The sequence below is a fragment of the Prinia subflava genome, chromosome 7, assembly GCF_021018805.1.
Source record: "Prinia subflava isolate CZ2003 ecotype Zambia chromosome 7, Cam_Psub_1.2, whole genome shotgun sequence".
Classification (NCBI taxonomy): domain Eukaryota; kingdom Metazoa; phylum Chordata; class Aves; order Passeriformes; family Cisticolidae; genus Prinia; species Prinia subflava.
The window spans coordinates 181,364-203,622 of record NC_086253.1 but is presented as its reverse complement, the minus strand read 5'-3'; the positions used below and the strand labels follow the sequence as shown (position 1 = coordinate 203,622).

General features: G+C 45.1%; 1 protein-coding gene across 1 annotated transcript in view; it reads right to left on the bottom strand.

Annotated features, from left to right (window-relative positions):
- The window catches only part of ATRN (attractin), a 147,157-nt gene that overhangs the window by 14,638 nt on the left and 110,260 nt on the right, over nucleotides 1-22,259 (bottom strand). Inside the window, exons 26-27 of the mRNA XM_063401225.1 lie at nucleotides 18,557-18,635; nucleotides 4,995-5,102 (exon numbers count right to left, since the gene is read on the bottom strand). Coding sequence (XP_063257295.1) covers nucleotides 4,995-5,102; nucleotides 18,557-18,635 — 187 coding nt within the window. The remainder of the gene's footprint in view (nucleotides 1-4,994; nucleotides 5,103-18,556; nucleotides 18,636-22,259) is intronic.

Here is a 22,259-nt window from a genome sequence, read left to right as displayed (position 1 = left end):
CCAGGGAAATTGGCATCACCATCCCTGGAAATGTTCAAAAATCTTGTGGATGCAGTACTTGAAGACAGTTTAATGGTGAACACGGTGCTGGTGCTGTGCTCATGAATGCACATGGTGGTTTAAAGGCCTTTTCCAGCCTTAGCAATTCTATGATTTGACACAGCCTGGTCGTTTGTGCTCAATGTGGCTTTTGTACATCACACCTCAAGCCTGCCCTCCTTCCAAACCTGCCTCTTGCACAGGACCCCCAATCTCAGCTCGCTGGAGCTGTCCTGGCCGTGCTTACACTCACCCAGCTCACTGAGGGTTGGGAAAGGTCACAAAAGCTGGACCATCAGCAAATCCAATGGACCAAAAGCAGGTCAGCAATGTGTGAAGTAAAGGGGAAAGTGAGACATCAAGACTGACAACCAGAACAGCATAAAAGCCGTAAAAACCATCAGTTCCTTGGCCTTTAGTTCTTCACTGAACTCCAGCTGCACGAAACAGCCCAAAATCAAGCTACATGTCAAAATTGAGATGAATTCATCCTGTAGAAGTGCTGGAGGCAGCAGATGCCTAATTCCCAATCATTTCTCACCCTGCAGCTTCCCCAAACCCTGCACCCGGTGGCACAGGACTTACTACTCACTCCTCTGCTCCTTTACTGCTGGTTGCAACTTCATTGTAATATAAAAGGGATTTAACAAGGGCCTCACTTGATGCAGAATACAAATAGACTGACAATATATTAATTAATCTGTGGTACCCCCTACCCACTCCCAAATCAGCTCATCACTTTAGCTCTGCACTTCTTGAACAGATGGGATCTTCTGGCAGCCTTTAAACCACTCAAAAGCACTTTCTCCCATAACAAAGCAAACTAATTACTAGAGTAAGATGCTGTTTCCCATCTATTTATCTGCTATTTTTAAGGAATCAGCTCGCTGTCTGATTGAGGATTTGGAGTGAAGCCTTCAAACAGCAGAATTAAAGGCACATTGGTACAGAACCTGCTACATGAACTTCACAAGGATTTTGCTCACCAAATGCTTTTCCCTCTCCCTTTAGGAAACCAAGGATCATGGATGCAAAGATAATCAACACTTAGCACTGGCTTCATGTGCTGGATCCCTGAACACAGCACAGCAAAGAAGCTCCAGCTCTGCTTTAAAATATTCCAAAATAATTTTTTTCCAACTTGAGGATAATTTTTTCCCAATGCAACAATTTTTTTTGTTGACCCTGTATGTGCTTTGCTCAACCCCAGCACTTCCTTGCTAGGCTGTGCATGTTTTTTCCAAGGTAACTTCTTGCCTTTAGCAACTTAAGATACGTGGAAATCAATGTCAAAATTATAAACTCCCCAATTTCTTTTGGGAAAGCTTCTAAAAATGGCTGCAGAGGATTACAAGACTTAGATTAATCCGATAACAAGCCCTAAAAAAGCCTGAGCTAAAGCAATACCAATTCAGACGCTTGGATGAGTCCCAGGCACCCAAGGAAGTTAAATACTCTTAGAAAAAAAACTGCAACATTCAGCACCTCTGAACACACAAAGAGCTGCAGAGAGAAGCCAACAGATTTTGTAATAACTAAGCAAATTCAGTGGTAGATTTGCGTTTCAGTGGTTATTTGTTGAGTGGCAAATAAACCAAAGCAGCTAGTTACGTGTTGCCTAGCTGCAGCCTCTAATAGGAATTGCTTCCCTGCAGGTAAATCACTTTCTATTACTCCTAAGTACCCCAGGAAAACTACTAATTGAAAACACAGTTCTGATACTGTCCAGCTGGAAAACATTAGCTTAGGATGGAACTAGCTTGACACTGGCTGCCAACTGGCTATGGACAATGGAATAGGAAATTAATCTTTTGCAGACAAGACATTCCATTTTCCACTTCTCCTTTGTAACCTTCAAATCAACCTGCCATTAATCAATGGCTTTGATTCCCACGGGGAAAGAAAACCATCACTGAACTCATGATAATGCAAGTCTGGCTTTCTTGCATTAAAATGAAGGCTCAAATTCTGACATAGTGGATGGCAGAGGAACTGGAGGGTGGATACAACATCCAGCACCACAGGAACTTTTCCCTCTTTTCTTGGCCAGGAGTTAAAGAACAGCCAGACCACAAAGCAACCACAAAGAAAAGCGCAGTTGTCCAATTCTTTATCGTCCCAGCCCATCTTCCTGCAGCTCCCTCCTGCCAAGAGCTTTTTCCCATGCAGGTGCAAAAGGGATGAGGAGAAAAACCCAAGCTGCTGGCTAGTGTTAAACCATAACACCCCATAGATACTCAGACTGGTGTTTCATTTCTATTTAAATTAATTTCCATGCAGGGACCAACAGGTCAGACTGTCTCAGAAGCATCATTCCCCAGGTTGCTTCCAACCCACAATCTTCCCAAGCCTCCTCTGCTTTCATGAAACACTCCGGCCTTCTATGACTACTTTTATTCCCTGGCCAAGTTCTCCAAGATGAGAAAAAACTATATAAACTCCAAAAACCTTGTCACGTAGAGGCACCCTTGCTCTGCACCCACACCTGCCTGCAGCTGACAGGGGTACCTGCCCAGGGCAGGTAGCTGGAACAGGATGATCTTTCAGTTCCCTTCCAACCCAGAACACTGAATCAAAGATTTTATGAAGTTACCCCTTGGCACAACACTTCAGGTGCACATTCACCTGCTCAGGTTACTGTACAGGGTTTGTGCCATTGCACAGGTCAGACCATCTCAATCAGACATCCCAAAACTGATCCACATGTATCTGAGTTACCAGCACAGAGGCAACCACGAGTTCCTAATGATTTCTGGGCCTAAAATAGGATATTTCTCCACAGTCTGTCTTATTATGCTTCAAATCAGCTTCTCCACCCATTCTAGAGGAACCCAAGGAGGCCAGACAAGATGAGGGCAGCAGATCAAGAGGAGAAATAACACTCATTAGAACTGAAGAGATCCAAAGTTTATCCTCTCTGTAGTTTGAGTGCAGACAACTTGTCAGAGATCAAAAAGTTTAGAACAGCTTTGTTCTGGCCTGATCCACAGGAGAGGTGTTTTTAGCTCGTTTACTTTCAGGCGACAGAAGAAGATGAAGGGAAGGGCCCCAGACAGACAGACACCAACCCAAAACCATCAGCAGCCAGGTTGCATCCTCCCAGATCTGCCTCCAGCCTGATGCCACATCCATACACACCCCACAGCCTTTCTGACGAGCAATGAAATAAAGGCTCAGTCTAATTTGGTGAGTGACAATCCAATATTGCAAGGGTGGATCTCCAAGTTTTGGTGACCTGTTAGAGGCAATGACTCCCAGTGTCAGACTCATGACAGAAGCAGGGAAATCATTAAAAAATCAGAAAATCTGAGGATCTGGAGTCAAAAGGAAGTCAGTGGGGAGGAGAACTAGTCAGAGGATGCAAGGAGAGGTCCAGATAATCAGCTGAATTATTGAGGACCTTTGCAAATTTTACTTTACTCCCCCTATGCTCCAAACCAGGCACAAGACAGGATAAGAGGAAACAACCTAATGCTGCACTAGGAGAGGTTTAGACTGGAAATCAGGGAAAATGTCTTTACAGAAAGGGCTGCGCAGTCCTGGCACAGCTGCCCAGGGCAGAGGTGGAGTCCCCATCCCTGGAGGGATCTGAAAGCCCTGTGGTTGTGGGGCAGAGCTGGCCCTGGCAGTTCTAGGAGAGTTGGACTCAATGGTTTTAGAGGGATTTTCCAACCTTAACCATTCTGTGATTCAATATATCGGAAAGGTGCTTCTACACAATGTCCCCCCACGACATGGTGCAGGACACCAATTAAGTAGAAAACTATTTAAACTTGCCATGACAGGCCATATTTACACATAAATAAGGAAGATCTAAAGCTATACAGGCAACTTTAATGGTGGTATTTCCTGATACTAAGGACAAGACTTAAAAGTATTACTCAAATAGTAATTAAAAAGTATTACCCCAAATGGAAGTTTTGCGGTCAGACTGGTTTCATGTGCTTTACAATGATTAAAATACACTTATTAAAAAAAAAACCAAAATCAAACAAACAAACAAACCACTAGCTTGCCTGTTAGAATAACAGAATGTGAGAAACTTTGTGCTACCCTACCGTGGGCAGGGACACCTCCCACTGTCCCAGGCTGCTCCAGCCCCAGTGTCCAGCCTGGCCCTGGGCACTGCCAGGGATCCAGGGGCAGCCACAGCAAAGCTGGGAATTCCTGTGCCAGGGCCTCAACACCCTTCCAGGGAACAATTCCTGCCCAACATCTAATCTATGTCTACCCTTCCTAACCTCGAGGCCTAATGAGAAAAACTTCCTAAAAACTTCAGTCTAAATAAAATAAAATAAAATAAAACAGTCTAGCTGCCTTACATAAGGAAAAAAATAATCAGTGTTGTCAGGTCCTTCATTTTTCGTTTTTTGTATAAAAGTCTGTGCTGGTCACATCCAAAAGATATTTGAATTAAATTCATCACCTGTTAAATATATAAATTTTACTAAAAATTCAAGGTGTTGTGTGTAAGAATGTGCTGTGCCAGCCTGTTGTATAACAATTTCTTCATGCTCCCATTTGCTAATCACAAGATACACTGGAATATATATTTTTAATCAGAAATATGGTAACATTATCACAGTACACAGACATGATTATATTCACATTTGTTTTGAGATATCACGAGAAAGGGTTTCTATTTGCAGCACCTACAACTATTTCCAGCCCAGTGTTCTCTGGTGTAAAGCTGAATTCCTCTCTATTTCAAAACATAAAAACTAACAAGGCAAACCCAACACTTCAAACCCAGCATCATTATAACTTTAATCTGAATCAGCCCAAAGTTATAAGTGAGTATCTGAAGGGATAAAAGCAAATTAAAATGGTACCTGTTGGACCTCCTGCACTTACAGTTTCTTGCAGGTATATAAAAAATGTGAGGATTTGGGGTTATTGTGTTAAATCTTCCTGGTTAATCGTGGTGAGGAGCACCCTGAAGCCCCAGCTCTCACCTTTATGCTTCCCCCGATGAGATCTGGTGGCTCTTCATCTGTTTCTAAGGCAACGTTGATGGAGGCGAAGGGGCGACTTGCCATCTGTTGCATCTCACGCAGTAGTTGCTAATTTATTAAACAGAAAAATATTATCATCATATTGTTCCCACACAGAGATGAAAGACAAATGTATCTAAAAGGTTTTGCCCAATACAAAGGGACATATATGGAAAAATAACCTCCAGGGGTTTTAATGGCCTTAAGAACACAGATAATGGTAAATATTCACATTACTACAATTTAACAAGTTATTGGAATTAAAGCTAAATGCACAGTGTGTGAGCCTGACACATCTGGGAGGGAAAATGATTTGAGTGAGTCTCCATAAAGCAGTTATTTACTTTTTAAGCTGTTGTTTGTCATCACCTGTCTGATTCCCACTCCATAGGATTTGTGGGAATCATTTTAAAATTAAGCTAGCAGCAGTATGTAACTACTGTAAGAATGAAGCTGCTATTTTTTACAACAGCACCAGCAAAATGCTGTCAGGCTTCTATTGAAGAAACCCCTTTTTTTATTGTCTCCTTGCCGAACACAGAAAATAGCAAACATGTCCTTATTGCAAAATGTTTTATTAAAATAAAAAACTTTTTCCTGGGCAAATCCGCGCAAGCCCTCATGACACAAGAGGCATCTCTTTATTGTGCTCTTAAGCACTTCTAAGCACTATGATGCAGCTTCCCCTTTTCTAACACACAAAAAACACACTTTCTACACAGCTGGGCTGGAAACAGCACTTTGGTTTTAGTTGAGCTGTGGACACATTTCTTTTTGGCTCTAGTGACTAATCTCTGATAGTGACAACACAGCCAGAAGGGGAGGCAGAAGCCAGAATTCCCTAAAGGAAGGGGTCCAATGGGACTTGGAGTCTCTGTTTAATCAGGGAAGAGGCAAACACTTTGTGCAGCATGAGAAAACCCAGTGCTCTTAACCTCAAATGCAGAAACTGTCCAAAGCTCTCGCACAGCTTTGCATTTACCATCACTACTTACTACAGCAATACCAATTATCCTCTATTTTTAAGCTGCATTGAGGCATCACCAAATGCTCTCTAGAATTTCCACCATTGCAGCCTGCATTTTCCCATTAATTCTAGGCAATCTGACACTCCAAACCCAAACTGATCATCCACGACACTCAAAAAGCACTATAGAAAACCCCACAAAATGCTTTGTGCCCAAATATCCCCCATGCAGCACAGCAGAAGGTGAAAGGAAGGTGCTGTTATCCAGCAACATTGTTTGGACAGAAGTAATTCACAGAACCACCAAATCCCAGAATGGTTTGGATTGGAAGGGACCTAGGAATCATCCAGTTCCATCCCCTTCCATCAGTCCATGCCCGTGGCTCTGGGGCCATTGCTGGGCCTGGAGCAGAGCCTAGCCCTGCTCTGACCAGGGACACCCAGGGACACACAGGGACAGGCACAGGGACAGGCAGGGACAGGCAGGGACAGGCACAGGGACAGGCACAGGGACAGGCAGGGACAGGCAGGGACAGGCAGGGACAGGCAGGGACAGGCAGGGACAGGCACAGGGACAGGCAGGGACAGGCAGGGACAGGCACAGGGACAGCCAGGGACAGCCAGGGACAGGCACAGGGACAGGCAGGGACAGCCAGGGACAGGCACAGGGACAGCCAGGGACAGCCAGGGACAGGCACAGGGACAGCCAGGGACAGCCAGGGACAGCCAGGGACAGCCAGGGCTGAGGGCCCCTTCAGCGGGGGCTCCTCTCCAGGCTGAGCAGCTCCCTCAGCCTTTCCCAGGCACAGAGATGCTCCAGCTCTTCCTCAGCTCTGCAGCCTCTGTGGCCCCGCTCCAGGAGCTCCACGTCCTTCCTCCTGTCCTGAGGCTCCAGAGCTGGACACAGCCCTCCAGAGGTGCCTCCAGGGCTGAGCAAAGGGGCAGGATCTCTCCCTGAGCTGCTGGCACTGCCCGTCCTGCTGTCCCCAGGACCCCAGTGGCGTCCCCAGCCCTCAGGGACAGCTGGCTGTCACCAGGACCCGGCTCCGGCTCCTCCCCGGCTGCGGGACCCCTGTATCTGCCCCTGGGGGATTCCAGCAGCTCCTCTCTGCCCATCTCCCCTGTCCAGGTCCATCTGAAGGGCAGCACAGACCCCCGGGGCCGCTCTGTGTCCTTGGGAACTGAGGAGGCACCGACCCCACACCGAACCAGCGATGAGCCAAACACCGCCGGGCCCAGCACAGACACCACCAGAGCAGGCCTGCAGCCAGACCCTGCCCCACTAACTACCCCCCTTCGGGAACCTGCTGCGGTCTTTGCTTCACCACATCTATAATTCTGAGACTTTTTCAGTGCAGAAAACTAAAGGACTGCCTCTTTAACTTGGGAGTGCAGGCAATGTTAATGATGAGGTCAATGCACATAAGCTTGGAGTGTGTATGAGCTTCTAGGGTGCTCAGTCCACCTAAAAAAAAGGGTAAAATTTTACTGCCATAAAAGGCATGTGATAAAGTTTTCCTTAATTTTTGAAAGAAAAAAAGAAGAGGGGAAAAAAAGGCATTTTGAGCAGATTGTAGATACTGTCACAGAGCAAAAATCCAACAAATCCACACAAATGGAGTGTTCGTAAGCAAACTTGTGTGTAACTCACACTTGGATAAAAGGACACGAGGAGTGTTCGGGTATTTAAAGCACACCAGCAGATTGCAGACGAAAGCAAGTGTGAAACAGATTGCTGGGTTGTTGTTCCTGTAATTGTCCCCTTCAGCTACTGCAAAGTGCTTTGTTTAATGGCTATAAAATCAATGAACAAGCTGTCCTGATGAAGATGTCCAAGAGACTGACGAACTAAAAGCTATTAGATCTTCAAAGGAAGTTATTTCACTAAAGAAAATGTGCAATTTGGCAACATGATTCCTACTGAAGTCAAAAGTAACTTGGAGAATATAGAATCACAGAATGGTTTGGAATGGAAGGGATCCCAATGATTATCCAGTTCTACCCTTAACTTCTTTCAAAAATTAAGGAAACAGAGAGAGACACCTTCCACTAGACCAGGCTGCCCCAAGCCCTGCCCAGCCTGGCCCTGAATGATTTCAGGAATGGGGCAGCCACAGCCCCTCTGGGCACCCTGTGCCAGGGCCTGCCCACCCACACAGGGAACAATTCCTGATTCCCAGGATCCCATCCAGCCCTGCCCTCTGGCAGTGGGAGCCATTCCCTGTGTCCTGTCCCTCCATCCCTTGTCCCCAGTCCCTCTGCAGCTCTCCTGGAGCCCCTGCAGGCCCTGCCAGGGGCTGGCAGCTCTCCCTGGAGCCTTCCCTTCTCCAGGGGAACATTCCCAGCTCTCCCAGCCTGGCTCCAGAGCAGAGGGGCTCCAGCCCTGCAGCAGCTCCGCGGCTCCTCTGGGCTCTCTCCAGCAGCTCCACGTCCTTCTGCTGTTGGCCCCAGGGCTGGGGCAGCTCTGCACATGGGGCTCTCACGTGAGCATAAAAATGCCCAAATCAGGTAAAATCAGAGGTCCAGGATGCAACCAAAGCAGCAAATGCCTAAGGGAACATCCTTTTCCTAACACCAGCTTCTGGTGTAGCACAAGTCATGTTATAATGCTGCCCTTAAAAATTAATTTAAGAAATAATTGTTCTATAACTCGAATGTCACTCTCTCCCCCAAGACTTGCCCCATGCCTGCTTAACCCAGACACGTATCTATCCTTCAGTATTTGATGTGTCAAAATTCTGATTAAAAGACTTCAGGATGCTGTAAGGGAGAAAATGTGACTTTTTCCCAGTCAAGAGGCTGAGCATGGCTTTACAAGTCAGCAGCTGTTAACATCTAGATACTCCAGAACCTGCCTTTCCCTCACTCTAATGATGGGCTTTCTGAGATTTCAAATAACAAACCTCAATACTCTTTCAAGCCAACCCTGGTTTTGCAGATAACACCATTAATAGGACAACCTGGGAATACTTGAAATCACTTAGGCCCAAAGAGGATTTTAAAGGCAAAGTGTTTGACAGCCTTACAAAGAAATCACATCAAAAAGCTTGGAATACACCTTTAGCTTTTAATATCTAAATAACTGCAAACTGTGAGAATGTGCCCAACTTTCATTTGTATTGAGTTTGACTTTTTTTCCATATTGCAGAATTACGGAATGGTTTTAGTTGTAAGGCAACTTAAAGACCATCTTGTTCTACCTCCTGCTATGTTCCACCTTCCACTAGACCAGGTTGCTCCAAGCCCAGCACGACCTGGCCTGGAACCCTTCCAATAAAGTGATTCCTACCAGAACATTTTCACTTCACACACACTGAGTAATGCACAATCTAAAATGAAGAGTGTGTTACTGATGGGAGAAAAACCTCGTGAGGAAGCGAGGAAAGCCCTGGCAGGCAGCAGTGCAGGCTCTCACCGAGAAGACAAACAGCTCCTCAGGTTACCAGGTTAATTGACTAATATAACCTACGCCGTGTTTCCTGACAGCAAAGCCTGGACATTTTATTCCCACCATAAACCAGCCACGAGGCTCCCTATAACCATCCTGCTTCCATCCATCTCAGCAACTGCCCCCTGCAGAGGCTGCTCATGAGGACAGGGCTCCAGCAGCTTTGGGCATGGGGCTCTGATATTTTCAGCCATGAAATAATGGTGATTTTTCCAGAAAAAAGTCACATATTCTGGATTTTATTTGCTCCTTATGAAGAATGGCCAGAAAAACAAGCTTATCAAAACAGTGGTCTACAAGTTCTCCAGTATCTACATGAGCAATTTCTCTCCTTGTTTGTTTTTTTTTTTTTTTTTTTTTGAAGAAGGAAAACACTCCAGGAAGGAAAACAAGGAGGAACTCAAGGAGGACAGTAGTGAAGTACTGGCACAGGGTGTGCAGAGCAGCTGTGGCTGCCCCTGGATCCCTGGCAGTGCCCAAGGCCAGGTTGGACAGAGCTTGGAGCAGCCTGGGACAGTGAGAGGTGTCCCTGCCATAGCAGGGGGGGAATGAAATGAGCTTTAAGGTCTCTTACAAGCCAAACCATTCTATGATTCTAAACCCATGGGTGTGTTAAGTGAGGAGCGGGCAGGAATGAACTTTCATTTTAATGGAAAGTAAAAGCAAGCAGCATCCCCCAGGAAGCGGGGGAAATTCCAACAGACAGGACGTCTTCAGGCCAGGCAGCCTGAGCAGGTCTGGTGTGTCTGGTCCCATTAACCAGGCCACGGTCAAAGAGCTGAACTTCAGCAAGGGGAGCCAGAAAAGAGCAGTGGTCTGATCATCAGTGGGTTTTGCCCCAGGAAGTCTGTAGCTCTAATTTTTCAAGGTATTTCTGAAATTCAGGTATTTCTGGACCCATTGGTTGCTCTTTTTAGAAGTACAGGTACTCTGAGCATTCTGAGAACATACATTTGGGTTGAGGAGAACATTTCTTGAAGACATTCCAACAGAGCAAGCTACACGTTCCTTTACTTCAATAAAATCACAGAATCATTAAGGCTGGAAAAACCTCTAAGACCATCAAGTCCAACCATTAACCAACACTGCCAAGGCCACCACTAACCCACGTCCCCAAGTGTCACATCCGCACAGCTTTTAAATCCCTCCAGGAATGGGGACCATCTCTGCCCTGGGCAGCTGCGCCATGACTGGAAAGCCTTTGCTGTAAAAATTTTTTCCTTACAATATAGGTTCATCCTAAACCTCTCATGGCACAGCTTGAGGCCATCTCCTCTCATCCTGATGAGATAAATACTATTGGAAGTCATCCTTGAATATTTATATGACCAACTTCAAGGCTGCAATGAATTTTAGATGGTGCCTCAAAGCCACAGTTATGACCAACCCCTGCTGAACTGGGTCTCTGATCCTGGAGTTCTGTACCACCATGGAAAACATCAAGATCCACTCTGTCATGAACAAGTAAAATCATGCACTGTGTTCCCCATGCAGTCCACAGCCAACTCTAAAAACCAGGAGACTCTGAAATCAGCTGTGTGTTCTGAACCCTGTCAGTACTGCACAGATGGACTGGACATTGGCCTCAAACCAGAGCCCTCACAAACCACAGCGAGTCCACAGCAAGTCCCAGCTCCAGTGTCACAGCAAAGGGAGAAAGATAAGGAAGATGGAAATGAGTAGAGGGATGGAATACCTGTGAGTAAAAGCTGAGTTAGTTTGGATTGTTCAGACTGGTATTTTGAGTTTATTCCTGCAAATCCTTTTGCTTCAAGGGCTCCATTTGAATTCAGCAGGCAGCATGTCCCATTTATGCACAAGTAACTATTCCCATATGCACACAAACTATCAACACCTTATTTTCAGGCATGATTAACTTAGCTGGGAGGACACGTCCCAGAACTCACCTGTAATGACATCTCCCAAAACTGCAGCTTGCAGGCTGCTGACAATCAGGGTGGAACGGGGACACCACCCCCACGGGACTCCCAATGACCTATGGAGAAGGTTCCAGCTCTGGTGGCAGTGGCAGCTTGAAGGATCTGCCTGTCTGCAGGGCCAGCTCACACAGGTGCTCAAGCCCACGGACCCATGGACTGGTTTAGGTTGGAAGAGACCATAAACAGCATCTTAATTCCAAGCCCTGCCATGGCAGGGACACCTTCCACTGCCCCAGGCTGCTCCAGCCCCAGTGTCCAGCCTGGCCTTGGGCACTGCCAGGGATCCAGGGGCAGCCACAGCTGCTCTGGGCACCCTGTGCCAGGGCCTGCCCACCCTGCCAGGGAACAATTCCTGATTCCCAAAATCCCATCCAGCCCTGCCCTCTGGCAGTGGGAGCCATTCCCTGTGTCCTGTCCCTCCATCCCTTGTCCCCAGTCCCTCTGCAGCTCTCCTGGAGCCCCTGCAGGCCCTGCCAGGGGCTGGCAGCTCTCCCTGGAGCCTTCCCTTCTCCAGGGGAACATTCCCAGCTCTCCCAGCCTGGCTCCATAGGAGAATCACTGTACACTGCTTAGAAGTAACATATAGATCCTGCTGTAGGAACATTTGCTTTATGTCATCATAACTTGGCGACCTTGAGGGAAAGGGAGTTACCTTCCAAAAGAAAACTGGCATCAGCAAAAAATAAACATACAAGCCATAAATATTCCATGAAGATGAGGCACAAATGTCTCAGAACTAAGTGATTTAAAGTATTTAACTACAATTACACTAGCTACCATATAAGTCAACAAACAAACAATTTTCTCTGATGCTTTCATCATCACTGAAAATTAAGTTTTTAAGCCCCTAGAGCTGTGTACATATTAATGTTAGCTAATTAGTTTTGTAACTGACTTTTCAGGCTATGTTGAAAGAGAGAGGAGGAGAGAATTAATGTTCAAATCCTTCTCAACAGGCATTTCCACACTTCAAAACTGTAACAAACCAGAAAGCAAAGCTGCTGGGAAGTTGCCTCATGCTGAAATGACTGAAGATATTTAATTCAGGGCTGATTAAGATAAGCAAGTTATTCATCATAATCATGCCCAGTAGGAGGGCATAGAAATCCTGACCTTTAATAAGAAGAATGAGATCATTTCTTTTTAAAAGACCAGAAGGATCTAGTCCATGCAGACTAAAATATACACCAATACCTGATAATTACAACAGCACAACGAGGCTTTGACTGAGTAGAGCTCTTCTGGAATAATTACACAGTCTCTGCCTGATTTTTCCAAATAACTAAATTAAATACCTGTACAGCTGATGCCTACCATCAGAAAGAGACCTTGGAGTCTGAAACAAGAACAGCCTCAATACACCAGTTGTGGGCTTTCTACAATAAGTTGAACTCTCCTAGAGCTGGGCTTGATAGAATCAGAATCGTGGAGTGGTTTGGGTTGGCAGGGACCTAAAAGCCCATCCAGATCCACTCCCTGCCACACAGAAGGTTTGATCCAGGGGATTGGTATCCCAAGCATGATGCTCGAGCTTCATCCAGTTTGATACTCCAGCTTCATCTTTGCTCAAGTTCCCACTAGTTCCTTTTTGGCATATAAAACCAACTTAATTCTCCAGCAGCAACTCCGCTGAAGACTCTGTAACAAGACCTGAGTGCTCTGCCAGCCCCATCTGATGGTGTCCTGCACAGAGACCGGAGATCCAGCTGGCCATGGATGAGCTGCACTGGGCACAGAAGCGACAGGAGCATGTTCAAACAAAGCCAGACCATCAACCACCCCCTAAGCAGGAATCTCTTGTCAGCACCAATATTTTGGGAGGTTTTCCTCTTCGGGGCATCTCTTATTTCTACAATTTCCTTCAGCTGGTGACCAAAGCCACAGGGATCACTGCAGAGCACACAGTGTTTGTATTTTGGAAAAAGCCTTCTGGCACTATGAGCTGGTTCCCATTCATGGATTTTAAATCAAGGGAGAGTGGAAAGTTACAATTATTTGATCTGACCTCCTGCCTAGTACAAGCCACTGAATTGCACCATGTGACTGACCTAGAAAAGGTCCTTCCAAAAGCACTGATTTTGAGAGCCATGTTTCTAAAAATACAAATTATTGGCATTGCCACTCTCAACATTAAAAACAGGAGAAAAACAGAACAGGTTTTGACTTTTTACCCCCAGTTGCAGACATTGGGTGTTACAGACTGGTTTGGTTTGGAAAGGACCTAAAGTTCATCTAGCTCCAATCCCCTGCCATGGGCAGGGACATACTGTTTAAACTTTTGGCTGATCCTTTAGAAGATCCTCATCCCATCATGAATCTTCTGTGATTCCTTTTCGCAGCCACTGATTCGCATCACCAAACCTCAATATGTTCTTCCTTGGAGAAAATGAGGAATTTGTGATGCTTTAAACTCTTCCTTATCTTCCAGACAGCAAATTAATCTTGCAGTGTTGTTCTCCACCATCTGCAACACCCAGAATGTTCCTGAGAGTAGTGTGGATACAGTACCCCAATACCTAGTTACACTTAATAGCAACACTGAGCTCTTATTTTAGTACTCACAAATGCAGGAAATGGAAATTTACAGCTTTTAAAACACCACGGCCACCATCACTTCAGTCTATTGTCCTGGCAACAGCTATCCTGGAAAGTAAACCCACCTTCACTGCATGAAAAGATGCTCAGGTTTATGTTTCCCACTCTAATGAGAGAAATCAATGTGCTCACCACGACTCGACCTCCTCACTCACCTGCTGGCTGTGATTTCTCACTCCTCCAATTCTTGTTTTCCCTACAAATCACCCCAAACCCAAGCTTAGTGGTTTTTTGTTTTGTTTTGGGGTTTTTTTTGGTTTTTTTTTTTTGTTTTTTTGTTTTTTTTTTTTTTTTTTTTTTTTTGTTTTGTTTTGTTTTGTTTTGTTTTTTTTTGGTTTTTTTTTTGTTGCTGTCAGACACCAAATAGTGCTGTCAGTGCTACGAAACAAGAAGGGCTACATGGCAAATGACTGCTGGGAGCTTGAAGAATACACCACTAAACACTCCAAAGCAACTGAGACTGCTCAAATCTAGAGAAGTTTGTTGCCAGATTTTTTAATATTTCTGCATAAGTTTGATACCAAATCTTTTGGAGCAGATCCTGGTCCAAAACACCACTGAAGACTCTAAACAGTGATGAAGATCCTGAATTACAGTTAGTTGAAAACATTCCAGATTTAAAGCTTTCTCTTTGACCAAGGATGCCCTTAATCACAGTCTAAGAGAGAAGATCTAAGAGATGAATGAAGTACTAACAGGTGAGAGCAGGAAGGGGAAGAAAAGGAAGCCAGAGCAATAAATAACACACAGCACAGATCCCTTGGAACACCTTTGCTGTAAAAAACACAAGAATCTGCTTGCCTGCGTGGTATTCCGTGTGCATGGATGTTACAGTGCAGGATGCCAGTGGAAACAGAAGCTCTACTAAGTTCTGAATACACTTAGAAGGGAAAAAGGTTTCAGCAACAAGGCTGAGACAGAGAGGGACAATTCCTGCAGTAAATCAATTCACAAACCCCATCCTGAATATTTGGGTGAATTGCAGAGTAAAAATACCCAGTCTTAGGCAGTCTTGGCAAGAAAGGAGGCAAAATACAGATCATTTTGTTAAGGGTGAAATTCAGCTCTAGACACCCAAATTTAGTTGTCTCTGCAGGTGCTTGCTGTTGGTGCTCCCCCCTCGTTCTGAAGAGGCGCAGGGAGCGATCCCTCACCGCCCTGGGGCAGCCTCGCTCCCTCTGCTGGGAGAGAAGCAAACAAAGACTGAGGGTCAAGAGAAGAGGATTTGGATGCAAAACCAGAACAACAGGACTGGAAATTCCTGACAGGAAATGATCAGATTAAAATTCTATCATCACACTCATACTTTGTGCATCTTTCTCAATTACCACCTTGATTCCTTTAACATGCCATTTTCCATAGACAAGACAAAGGTTTCTTGTCCCTTTTTCCTAATGCCATTCACCTCATTCTAAGCCTTCCATAAAAGTTGCCTTTTTATTTCTATTCTCCCTTTTTAAGATGTCTGAAGATACTCAAACATGCGGCTCAATGGCAAGGGAATAAACACAGTTTACAATTCTATCTCCTGAATGCCTGATAGGACACAAATCATTCCCCTTTTTACTTCAGGCCAAGTTTTACACTCTGCAAGGCCTGAATTTCAGTTCAGTGTTCCAAACTCATTTTCCTGCAAGTACACATTGGCTACTCCACGTCTGCACACCCCCAGACCCTTCAGTCAGGAGGCAGAGGAGCATTGACACGGGCACACACAAGCAGCTGGGCAGAGATGTTTAGCTGCAATAGAGAACAGAAAAAAAGTCACAAGACTCTTGTGTATTTTACAAGATCTTGATGGAGACTTTGGATTTGCAGCATGCTGCCTTCTCCATAAGGAGCAAAGCAAACTTGGTTTCAACCAAACAATGCTGCTGTGTTCATTACCCAGGCACACCAAGCACAGCTGTCTGCCTTCTCCCACCACATTTCCCAAACAATCCTGGCTGAGTAATTCCGACTGCTAAGCCCTTTCCTGCCCTACACACATCTCAGAACAGTGCTCAGCTTCTCACTGTGCACTGTGATAAGGACTTGGGCGCTGGCAATGCTCCTGCTGGAAGCAGGAGTGAGGGACAGCTGGGAATCACCTGCACATCGCATCGGATTTCACTGGCTTCTGGGCCAAGAGCAGAGAGCAAGCACAGCGTTACTACACACCTGAGAAACAGGTAAAAAAACCTGCTAAAAATACAGACCAAACCAGGGCTGCAGCATTCTGTAGAATCAAAGAACAGTCTGGGTTGGAAGGGACTTTGAAGATCATTTGGTTCCAACCCCTGCCATGGGCAGGGACACCTTCCGCTACTCCAGGGTGCTCCAAGCCCCATCCAGCCTGCCCTTGGATGCTTCCTTGCATGGGGCATTGATCATTATTTTTAAGTACTAAAGAGCCCTTTGCTTGGGTTTATTGAAAATCAGTACAAAAAACTCCACCTTCAAGCTATAAAAATCATCTTAGATAACAAACCCTTGGGCAGACTTTTGTTTCTGGATGAGGTCTGTATTAATATATGTAATTATGGCACAACAAAGATTTTAAACTGTTTCCTCAAGATTTACAAGTATTTCTAACAGAAGATGAATGGAACAGCAGAGATCCATGAATTACAAGATAGAGTCACTAGATAAAAAGAGAGAGCAAGATAAATAACAGCAAAAGACAGGAATGTGCCTGGAAAACACCACCCTGATGAACTGCCTGTCAAACAGCCACACATGTAGATTGAATTTAGACTGAAAGATGCCAATATGTTGCCAGTACTCCAGTTCTTCTTTTTCCTTAAAACATGCATCAGACTGTAACTTAATTTATAGAGACATTTCTCACTTAGGCCACCACTCAAATACTTTAACTGAGCTCCAAAGCACAGTATTTACTTCTCGGTCTGTGTTCCTTATACATTCCTAGATAACATTTAACCCCAGGAGCCACAAGGGATGTTATGCTGACTCCAGCTTAGTTTCTTGCCAAGAAAGTGAGCAGGAAAAAAACCAGCTGCCCTAGTAAAATTTATCTACCTTCAGAGACTACAGAAAACCTCAAAGACTTCCATTATTTCCAAGATTAAGGGTTATCTGTTTGAAAAGCAATGATTATACTCTGCAGTGAGTTCACCAGTAAGAGCAGAAACATCTGAAGCAGAAAGAGGAAGAAGAGGAGAAGAGTTATCAGATATCATCCTGCTTTATTACCAGAGAGGAGCTCCTCATATGGAAAAAATTCACATTATTCACACCACTGCACTGCAAAGTACAACCAGCTACAGATTTCTGAAGATATGCAGGAAACAGGGACTTGCTAAGAACTCCAACAATGTAAAAATTAATCCCTAAAATCCTCTTGATCAACTCCTACGTGTGAACAGACCACTCCTGAACAGAACAGCAACATGGCTGGGTGTTTGCAGCTCCCAGGAGCTTCATCCCAGCAGGACAGGTGGGAGCAAAACCTAGAGGAATGGGCAGATCTCACCCCAAATCCCAAAGCAGGGAAGAAACACACCTCCAAATTCCCCAAGGAATCTGCCCTCAGGTGATGACATATAGATAACCATATACAGAAACTGCACACGGACTCACTCGAACCGTGTCTGGTTTCTCTCATTTTGCACAGAAATAAACAGATTAACACAAGACAAAGCTCCTACAAATAATTTCAGGTGCAGCCCAGCCCAACCTGATACCTGCACATTCCCTGCTTTTAGCTCTCAGCACACCAGGAAACCCTGATGGATGTGTGGTGGGGTGCTTGTGGCACACAGGACTCCTCTACAAACACAACTTGTGTATGTGGGCATCTGTGCTGACAAATGAGCACTGAGGACACATCCCCTGTGCCACAACAATTGCCCACCTCCCCGTGGCCACCCTGAGTGCTCTGGGGGGAACAGGAACTCAGGTTCCACTGAAAAGCAAGACAAGAAGGTAGTGAACAAAAATAAATCAGGGCTAAACAAGGAGGAACCACATTTACGGGCATAAAGCACAAAGTTATTTACATGATGCAGACACAAAAAGTTGTGAAGCTCATTTGGACCATGGGTAGGTGAAGAGGAAAAACTTTGGCTCTAAAATTCACATTTTTAAGTAGTAAACTACAGCCTGGATGGCTTCCCCACCTTCTTCTCTGCTCCTAATGTTCCAGGGGGGGAAAAAACCAACCACCCAAAATATCTGAGTAGGATATAATTTGAAAATGGGGATTTGACTTCTTTTTTTAACATAATACACAAAAGCTAACATTTCTATTTTCTATTTTGAAGCAGATATAAAGAATCTCCTAATTTATGTGGTTTTGTACATATGCTGTCTAGAAATAGAAGTTCTGGGAATTCAGGATATTCACCCCTATTTTTTGGTGCTTCACAGAAACTGCAGCATCAGGATACTAAAATAACAAAATTTGTCACTGAAACTGTAATCAAAAATATGCTGAAGGCCTGAACAGCAGCATTAACTGAATTAGCTTAGCCTTCAGCTTAAGGTTAATGTGATGCATGTGAATAAATACGCACCTAGAGAGAACAACTATTAAAAAGTCATTTAAGGAACAACACTTTGTTCCTCTCACCTCTCTCCGTCGTGAGGCCCAGCAACTTTGTTTAATCTTCCAAACCACAGCTGCCACCAGGAGCAATGACAGGAAACAACTGGAAACGAAAGGGAAAAAAACCAGAATATTTTATTGCCCTTGGTCATAACATACTGGCAGCTGAAAAACTCTATGAAATGCAAAGTTAAATGAAAATATTATAATAATATATATCTATAATAATATATAGATAATTAGAGATACATTGAAGAAAGATAATCCAGCACAGTCCAGTGCTGGAATGTGAGGAATGACACACTCATTTTCAGGGAATTTTCCCTAAAAATAGGGGAAAAAGCCACTATTACCTATCTCCGGTGATATTTTAAGTGAGAGGATAACCCCAAAAAGAAAAGCCTTGAAAGAAGCAGAGAAATTTGATTATTATTTCCTTTTCAAATTACAAAAATGAGGTACAGTGTAGAGCAGGCAGGCTGTTGCAGAACTATAGGCACTTCTTGATTTCCCCAAATCTATATTGGTTTTCCTCAGTCAGAGGAGGGGGAAAGAAGGATGAATGGATATATCAATTTCTAGGGAAAATGCAAGGAAGCAGATATAACAAAAACCAGTAGTAGTAGTAATAACAACAAAAATACCGACTGTATTGACAGTAATGATCTTATCACACTGAACACCTAATGAGCATCTTCAAGGCATCCAAGGTAAGATTAAAATCTGACCCCCAGTGGAAGCCTCTCTCCTCAAGGACTGCACTGATGGGTTACAGAAAACATCTCCAAACCTCTTCCCATGTTCCAGTGTATATTGAAAGGTTAAAGAAAAGTTTCCATTGAAAGGGAGATTAATCAGAACAGGAGATTTATTTGCTCAAGTGCAGCAGTCACAGTAACCACTGGGCTCTGGGTTTCTCCAGGAGGGTTTTCTCTTGAGAGAATTTGCAAAGGACCACAGAGATGTTCTCACACTCACCCTGCCAGGAGGGGACAGCCGGGGGGGTCAGGCTCTGCTCCCAGGGACAGGGACAGGAGGAGAGGAAACGGCCTCAGGCTGGGCCAGGGGAGGCTCAGGGGGGATAGTGGGGAAATTCCTGCATGGAAAGGGTGCTCAGGACTTGGAAGTGCCCAGGGCAGAGCTGAAGTCCCCATCCCAGAGGCGTCTCAAAGCCCTGGGATGTGGCACTTGGGGACAGGGGTCAGGGGTGGCAGTGCAGGGGGAGTGCTTGAACTCGCTGATCTCAGAGGGCTTTTCCAACCTAAATGATTCTGTGATACCATGACCTGGAAATGCCTATAATGAACACCAGGACAGACAGCAGGAACCATTCCCTGAGCAATGCAAAAGGTGAGGGGACTGTTCTTATTGCCATGTCACCATCTACAGAGCACATGCGAGGAGAGCTCCACGGACCGGGCACAGACACCCAAAGGCAGCCAGTCAGTGACGGGATTACGTTTTTCAGGCTTAGATAGGCACAGAAATATGCTTTACTATCATACAGCACATAATATTAAAAAGTTCACACTTGTTTGACTTGCATGGTCCTGGCACAGGGTGCCCAGAGCAGCTGTGGCTTCCAATCCCTGGCAGTGCCCAAGGCCAGGCTGGATGGGGCCTGGAGCACCTGGGAGAGCAGAAGGTGCCCCTGCCCATGGAACTGGATGGGCTTTAAGGTCCCTTCCAACTCAAGCCAAATGTCACAATTTCAGCTGCAGTTTATGTGCTGCCACAGCTTACCCGTGTTTACCTCCTCAGTATATCTTTATTTGGGGAAACAAGATGGAAGTCTAAAGGGCAAAGGAAAAATACCAGCAATGGCAAAAATGCCATTAATCTCAAGCACCTCTGTTAAATTGCCCATTTCAGAGGTGTTTCTCTGGGAGGAGTTTCTCAGGAGATCAGGGATACAGATGAATTTCAATTGTGCCACCCACAGCCAGCAAAGCCAAGGTCTCCACCTTTACACAACAGCATGCTTCAGTCACATGTATCTGTCAGACAGCTCCAGAAATACACACAGCAAATGGAAGATACACATCAAAACATGCTTAGCTGTTATAAGGATGGCCCCTTTTTAGGAAAAAGTGACCTCAGCAATTTGAAAACTGCTGGACCTCTTATTTTGGGTTGATTTCATAGAATCGCTGAATCATTTATGTCAGAAAAGACCTCTAAGATCATCGAGTCCAACCACTAACCCAGCACTGCCAAGGCCACCACTAAACCATGTCCCTAGGCACCACATTCTCAGTGGCACTGTAAATACTCTCCCTACACATTATTTACTCCCTTGGAGAAGAAAGCCAGAGAGGAGAACTAAGAGGATCACCTTTATTACAAAATCTCCTTTCCAAAATGCAACACTGCACAAGTCTGCCTGTTCCAGAGTCTTTCATTGGTTTCTCTTTCCTGCCCATTTCTGGCACCACAGCCAAGACTTTCTTGAGAAAACACAGAAGAATTAACAATTAAAGACTAATAAAAACTTCTCCTAAAACACTCACCACAGTACCCTTGTATTTCAAAGGAACAGCACCATACATCTTTGTATTGTCACAAGGAGGCAGCAAATACCCACAAAAGCTATAAAATCACTAAGGAAATATATCTTCTCCCTTGAACTAACATCCCTTGGAAGCACTCTGGGAGAAATAAAAGGCAGAGCCTGCTGCAGTCCATCACCTGCTGGAAGAGCCCCAGGGGTAGAGCAAAGTCAAGATCTATTGTTGCATTTACTCAGCCTAAACCATCCTGAAATAAGTTAAAAGACCTGATGTGAGCATCAGTAGCTTTAAAGAAGAGGTTTTTTCCAACTTTCTCTAGGAAAGCAACTTTGCAGATATGGAACCAGCAGAAAGAAACAGCTGTGTGCAGAGAGAGGTGTTGGGAAATGCTTTGGAGTGAGAGCCGAGGGCTGGCAGAGACCTGGCTGAAGCTGGGCTCTTCCCTTCTCTCTCCTCCATGGCTTCAGACACATCTCTGCCAGCCATGAATATCCACCTGCTTACAAATGACTTCAGAAACAACATTTTACTACAGGATTTGCTTTGTCCTCTCCTCTTTTTTCTCCAAAATTAACAGCCTACCAAGAGCATCCCTCATCCTGGAAATCCACTTTCCACCCAAGTCTTCCCTCTGCAGCTTCCCCCAATCTCAAATGGCTCCAGAAAGACCTTAGAGCCCCTCCAAGAGCCTAAACGGGCTTCAGGAGAGCTGGAAAGGTACTTGGACCAAGGGCTGGAGTGCCAGGACACAGGGATGGCTCCCACTGCCAGAGGGCAGGGATGGATGGGATCTTGGGAATCAGGAATTGTTCCCTGGCAGGGTGGGCAGGCCCTGGCACAGGGTGCCCAGAGCAGCTGTGCCTGCCCCATTCCAGAAGGCATTCCAAGGCTTGGAGCAGCCTGGGACAGTGGAAGGTGTCCCTGCCCATGGCAAGGGGGTGAAACAAGGTAATCTTTAAGTTCCCTTCCAACCCAAACTATTCTGTGATCCTGTCAGCTGTTGGATTTCCATTTTCCTATAGCCTGTGGCACGTCCAGTATGAGACCAGCTAAATTTTTCCAACAGAAAAAAAGGAAACCAGCAAACTCAGGTGCGAAACCAGACTGGAAGGAAAAAGAACCATTGAAAGCCACCTAACAGCCTGGAGAGTTTTTCATCCCAGGGAAATTTGAACCATTTCAGTCGGGTTCTACCAAGCAGAGCTTCCATTGGCTCA